This window comes from Amphiura filiformis, chromosome 4 (genome assembly GCF_039555335.1).
Source record: "Amphiura filiformis chromosome 4, Afil_fr2py, whole genome shotgun sequence".
Classification (NCBI taxonomy): domain Eukaryota; kingdom Metazoa; phylum Echinodermata; class Ophiuroidea; order Amphilepidida; family Amphiuridae; genus Amphiura; species Amphiura filiformis.
The window spans coordinates 2245175-2252354 of record NC_092631.1 but is presented as its reverse complement, the minus strand read 5'-3'; the positions used below and the strand labels follow the sequence as shown (position 1 = coordinate 2252354).

The window sequence follows — 7180 nt, the reverse complement described above, 5'->3', positions numbered from 1 at the left end:
TTATAAAAAGAAGACGATAGGATCACGAAACCCTCCTTTAAATAATATATGATAAACAAAATTATAGAAGGATAATAAATACGTAAGATATGTCTCTTGCGCGTTAGGTATAAACTTATTATCACAAGAGCTATGCTTTCAATTATAAATCAATGGTTGCAGCCGAACCCGGCGCACACCTATCCGCACTTAAATAGATTGTAACATCCACCAATTATCTGTGCAGCTCCCCAAGGAAGTATTTTTTGATAACCAAACAACTAATCACTGATTTTGAAGCAGGAGTAAATCGGAGATCCCGGATAAAACCTGTTAGAGCGAGCATGTATCGGGATAAACCAAGTGCACATACATTCCTTGAGCACGGCTTGAACCCAGGACTCAGGGTTGCAACTCGCTCCCCGTGTTAATATTTTCGAATTTGGATTTTACTTTTCAAATGTACAGCCAGTTGCAGTCTCTACCCTTTGCCTCTGTCCAATCTCCTCGCCCCCGCCCTACATATTGTATCCCCCCAGGACTCTACCAAACCAACTTTTTGCTTCCTTTTATGGTCCTATAACACATTCAAAATGTTAACAAAAATAAGTCCCGGCCCTCCGGCCATATTCAAGGTCAAAGATCAACGCAGGGGTCAAATTTCAAAGTTGCTTAAATGTTGCGCACCGGAAATCTGAAAAGATGTAACACGCCTTCCCAACATCCTCAAACACTGATGGTCAATGGAATTAACTTCTTTAATTATTTCACAATCACAATTGATGTTTAACCTACCTGATACAATGACAATGGAATACATGAACTACAGCTACCATAAACAGGAGCCAAAGCTGACCATGGTAACGATGATATCACCATAGCGATCAAAATCAATGTCAATGTTCGATTGGCACGCCTATTCTCCTTGCGAAACTTGTCGCTATGATCAGAATTTAGTTCTGGCTGATCCCTTACAGATTTGTCTGGCCCATCATGTTCTTTGTCTTTGGGGAAAGCTGGATTATCATGGACGTTTTTATACTCAGATGCTTTCTTAGTGACGACTACAGCCATGCTTGTTGACTTGCCTGTTGTACCGACATGTTCAGCAGCAGGGAGTCGATAAGGTTTCTGCAAGATCCCAGTGCGACGGATAATCTGGTATATACGAGCGTACAGCACACATATGATGACAAAGGGAGCCCAGAAGAATATTATTGGTGCAAATAAGAGAAATATAAAGCTGTCAGCTACATACTGAGGGTAGCAACGACCTGGCAGGATATTACGGGAGCCCTTTAGATACGGCCAGAGAAAAGATGCAAAAAGCCAGATTAGCAATGGTATGATATAGCTTATGCTTATTAGCTTTATTGAATGGCTTAGGGTCCGTCTCTTAAGATGTTGCAGAGGGTGTTCCAGCGCATCCCAGCGATCGTAAGCAATGGTGACAATCATTATGATACTGATATGCATGAAAGCTTGGTTTGCATAAAGGTACACATCACACAGCATATCACTGAAAGGCCAATACCCAAGAATCCAATAGACTGAATATAACGGCATTGTAAAACCACCTGCAACTATGTCAGATGCTGAGAGAGCCAAGATGTAATAATTAGTGTACGTAAGAAGGCGTGTGTCTGTATAGATTATATAGAAAACGCAAATGTTGCCAACTACAGTGATGAAGCTTACGAGAGTGCTGACCACAGCGACAGTGATACTTGCTTCAAAGAGCAAACCCCCAGAATTTCTGCTACTACTACTGCTTGGTTCGGTACCAAAGAAGGTGTCTGGCGAAAGCGTTACGAGAGACATACTTTCATCCACGTAATCCATTAGAAGACTCGTGTTATCGACAAAACAGTCTCAAATGAAGCAAATCGGCTAAATATATTCTCCGCAACTTGAATTTAGATGCTATGAAATGTATATGACGTTAAAATGCCTTCAATTGATTTCAGATTTTCGTTACCAGAACTGAAAACAGGTCATTCGGAAACACCACAATTCTATGCTGTAATTAAATAAAAATTCCTTTAAAAAAGGAATGTGGCGCCCAATGTGAGCTGGACGGGATATGGTGAATTCCATGGTGATTAGATTTGGTATTATAATGATTTTTTTAGGGAAGAGTAGAAGATGATCAAATACGAGAGAAATGCTTCATGGAATGAAGCTTTCGTGTCAATTTGCGATTATGTGGGTGGGAGTTCTGTTTTGGGGGCCGTTGTAGTGAGGATATTGCTTTGGATATTGAATATTGTTGAATTTCGTTATCAGGGCCTAGGGTATATGATGGATAACTAGAAGACACAAATAAGTAAGCTTCCCCTAGTCATCTATACACTCATTCTTGTCACACGACGAATTTCGACAAAGTCATGTAAACGTAATTTCGTTTTTCACCCGACCTCCGTCCAGAAACAATCCTGAAATGTTGAAAACTTGGGGTCGGCGCACTCATGCCAGTTTATAAGGTATAGGCTACTCTGTGTCTTTTGTAGCCAACCATGTGGCTAAGAGAGGCTAGGAAATACTTAAACTAATACAAAACAATCATACCCTCCTTTCATATCAAACAATACCAAGAAATTGACAGGCCTGTTAAATCAAGGGTAAGATCGATCGTTATTCTTCATGAAACGGCACAGCCCATTTTTATGTTATTAATTCTGCTAAAAATTAATTAATAAATAACAAAATTACGTCATAATTATGACTTTAAGTCGGCCATAGAACTCTATTTTAAACAGACAAAATAGCCATTGGGGTTTCTTTCACTTTACCTTGCTAGGAACCCATCCCAGCAGTTAGGCATATTACAATAAATATTATTTTTGCAAATAAACTTCTGACCTTCAACACAGTCATGTCTTCCAAATTTATTCCTTTCTCTGCTGACCAGGGTTGATTTTCGTTAATTAATGTTTTGTTTTTATCAGTGATAGTCACCACAAAGATACTGAGCTGTATTCAAGCACATAAACCATTAGTGATTTCATGTTTGGTCAGTGGTTGTGTTGGTCAACTATAATTAATTGGTGTTTGTTTATGATTAGGTGCACTGTGTGCAATCACTATATTATCAATAACCTCAATTAAACAATCATAGTGCAAAATTTGACCTTAATTTGCAAAGTATGAGTTTTGTACTCACATTTTCAAAGGTCATTCAATGAATGCACAAATGTATTGGGGTTAAAGAACTGTGCCCTGATAGATAAGCATGTTGTAGATTCTTCACACTGTAAACAACTAGTTCATGTGCAAACATGTTCAAAACATACATAATTAGAATGGTCAAATGTCACCGTCTATCGGGTTCTAAGAGGCGGTAAACTGGTTTAAACCATACAAAGGTCACGGGTTATTTGGTGTTTTATAAGTCCATTAATTTTGTATTTTAAACAAAGAATATACACACATCATTTTATCCCGTGCATATCAGAAAACAATAATAAAATAAAATCCTAGCATATTGTGGTTTTATTTCTGAGCTGGGCATAATTTTAGCAAAACAATTAAGGAGTAAATCTAGCAAGACTGAAATTAGAAGATTTCACAAAGTACATGCCTATATGTGGCCCCTCCGTAGAGGGCGCCACAAAAATACGACAGTATATCAATAATGTGATTTCAGCTTAGCACGAACGTGACTTGTTACGCCACGACCTGCATGAGGATACTGACGTACTGACGCCCGTGAACAACCAAGTTTTACAATAAATAGAAAGAAAGCGAATCAAAAGTAATTCTTGCGCGAATTATTCGCATTCACAATTGACAGATATAAGAAAAACATTCAATTATCTACTAATTGAAATTTTTATTGTAATTCTCTAGATATCTAAACTATATATCATGATAAAGTAAACAAATACTGATGTAAAGGGATGCTCTTTAAAGCAAATAATTTCATAGAAAAGAGATTTGTTCAAAGTATAATCACCATGTTCAAAGATAGAGGCAAAATAACAAAATCCGAAGACACTCTTTACAGTGAAATAAATTGACACCCCATTAGTAGATATTTACCTTACATATGAACAAATCCTTAGTTGAAGTTTATTTTTCTCGAGAGAAGCTGTTTCTATGTGACAGGAGAAAAATAAGTCGTTTCCACTTGGTTTCTTTCATTTGTTTATCTATAGATTTTTTATTTATATTGTATAGTCTGGTAGTCTTTATTCCTTCGATTTAAGTGATCGCAGCTTTAGCTGCAGTTTAATGTTGTATTTTGCTTGTTATTCAATATAAATTTTGAAGGTTATAAATATGTGTAAAGTCATGTTTCGGTATATCATTGGATGGGGTGTAGGTGTGTGCATTAGTGCAAATCCGGCGTGGGTTGGTAAAAAGTGGCAGAAAAGAACTATAAAAATGTGTCATTTTGCCGAAAAGTGGGGTCCCCCTGCCCCCCTCCCGGATTGACGCCCATGGGTGTGTGTGGGGACCAGCAGGGGCTATTCTAAGAGGGAAAAGTCTTTTGCACGCCTGCAAAAAGGATCATCAAAATTGTAAATATGGTCACGAATCGGCCATGGCTTCGCGTTTGTCTGAAATGGAAAAAGGTGACAAATTTTTGAACATGATGACAATTAAAGCCATTTGGTGCACTCTTTTTACACTATTGTTGCGTATATCCGTGTACCCGACTTGGACCTAAAATAATCATAGACCTACACGTACCACCATCAACCCGACTTTGAAACTTGATAGGCATGGGTGGATCCTGAGGCGCTCGGGTGTACCCACCCCTTTCTCTGAACAAAAATTGAAGATTGTTTTGGACAATGCAAAATGTCTCCACTCCCAGGAGGGAGGTACCCGGCCCAGCGGGTTTCTTCCCATAATGACCAATAGAGTCGCATTTGTTATGATTGGGCTTTTGGCCGCCTTTCTTTCCAAGGGAAAGGAGAGTAAAAAAGGGAAATACAAGAGAAAGAAAAAGAGACAAAAATAATTGAGAACGAAAATTGGAGGAGGAAAAACTACTTGGAGAAAATTTACATAATCTCGCACACTATGGGCAAATTATACGGCTGGCTACGCCACTTTTTGGTAATTATAAGAAACGCCGATCTCAAAAATCATATACAGCATTTTTAGGTACTTTATACAAAGTATGCACAAATCTTTTATGCGTCAATATAATATGGTTAAAATGCATCAATACTGATCTCTTGATGGAAATTTCTGTTCAATATCATGCATTTTGGGAGTTGATCTAGTACCGGTAAAGTATACCATAATTGTTATCATGAAATATTTTTTGTTGTTGTGATATCATTCATATTGAGTTTTAGCTTATAGTCTTTTGAAAATGAATATTTTTAAATATTCATTTTCAAAAGACTATAAGCTAAAACTCAAAAGTTATAAATCATGAAAATATCTAGGATAGGAGGATTCGAATTTTCACTATGGACAAACACTTACCATAGCGCCTCGCACAAATTAGCTTCTTCCAGAACGCTGTAAGGATTCACCTCCCACTATAACTTGCACAACACGATTTTCATTTTGAAAAAAAATCACTTCTTGCATAATGACAAAGAGGGTATGACAGTTGACAACTTCATTGTCATTCGCACATTACGACGTTTAGCACGTTTTTCACTCAAGAAGGAACCAAGCTCTAAAAGCTTTATCTGTGGGGTGACAGTAGCAACATTATATTTTATTTAATTTCAGATAATATAAGGCAAAACTTCAGTTTTTCGTACTTGTTTTTCATTAAAGAAGGAATCAAACTCTAAAATCTTTTTTCTGTAGTGTAATAGTAGGAAAATTATATTCAATTTTATAGATACCTGCGTCTAAGATTTTCTCTGAAGTGCATTTAATTTCCGATAATATAAGGCAAAACATAAATTTCGTGTACTTGCTTTTTACTAAAGGAACTCTACAAAAGCTTTATATGATCTGTAGTGTAACAATGGTAAAATTTAAATTTGATTTTGTATTTGCCAGTGTCGTTGGATGTGCTTTGAACTGATTGATTCAGATAATATAAAGCTAAATGTATGGGTTCCCTGAATTCTTTCAGGTTTTGTGTGGAAACTAATAATTTTAGCCTCCTATATGCCATTGTGTACTGTGTGATATTTATCCCTGCTCCGAAGTTGTAATTGAACTTCAATTAAACATATATGGCAAATGTTATGAAAAGATACAACTTCAAATATCAAGAGTTGATTTGAAGAAATAATGATGATACTATAATTTAACGATCATTGTATGGTGCCCATATTTGTTTGGACAAAACTATTTACTAGGTGGGCAAATTGGCAAGGGGCAGGATGAATTTACTGGGTGGACAAAATAATGTACTAGGTGGGCATTTACCCACCAGTTAACCTGTTGTTTACCCTGCTTCCCCTCCATTTTCTGTTCTCTAGTCTCTCCTTTTCTATTTTATCCATTGTTTCTCCTTTTCTCCTCTTCACTTTTTTTGAGAAACTATTTCTATATGTATCGTACCCTATCAAATGTTGTTTTCAAGAAAAGGGATGCTGAAGTGTTGTCGAAGTGTTAAGTGCGCTCAAAAGTGCATAAAAACAAAAATTTGACAATTTTAGCTGAAAATGATCGTAAGAAAGGCTCTGCTAAGCATCTCTACTGCATATTTTAAGCACGGATTTTCAATTGTCACTGCACGGATTTTTAATATCACTGCACGAAAATAGCCTCTTTGACAGATGTTTGCACGCATTTTCGTTCAATCAAAATTCGCTCTTTATAATCTTTACAATGAAAATCATGATCTGCAAAAACCTGACAAAGTTACCCCCTTCTACGGTTTTGTGTGATTTTGCTTCCTGTTTGTGCCCACACCACCTTGGTGTACATTGCCTTATAGCAACAGCCAAATTTAAATTCAAAGTAATACAATTCTGTGCCATCCTTAGATAGAAAGGTTAAGAAAATAATCGGATATCCTGTCATGGATGATATCGACCCTTTCGTCTGTGTATTTTTGCCAGTTATATCCATGTTTGAATATCTATAGCCAGATTACCTAATACGCTTTTTATCAAAGTAATTTCAATTATCTCTGCTGATCAGTTGTAGCTTTCCATATTTAAGCCATTGCATTTTGTGAAAACAAATAATAAAAATGTACATTATATTCTTTAGGTATAGAAATGTAATATTGTCATTATCCATATAATTGCAAATCATTTAATTATGA

General features: G+C 36.6%; 1 protein-coding gene across 1 annotated transcript; it reads right to left on the bottom strand.

Moving 5' to 3' along the window:
• Window positions 1–765: 765 nt before the first annotated feature.
• On the bottom strand, window positions 766–1821 carry LOC140149610 (muscarinic acetylcholine receptor M1-like). Its single transcript, XM_072171689.1, has one exon. It carries the CDS (start codon window positions 1819–1821, stop codon window positions 766–768), a length of 1056 nt encoding a protein of 351 aa, XP_072027790.1.
• Window positions 1822–7180: the final 5359 nt, after the last annotated feature.

What these genes read in the sequence shown, in the direction of transcription:
- LOC140149610 (XM_072171689.1), bottom strand. Translation starts at nt 1,821, where the DNA reads ATGGATTACGTGGATGAAAGTATGTCTCTCGTAACGCTTTCGCCAGAC.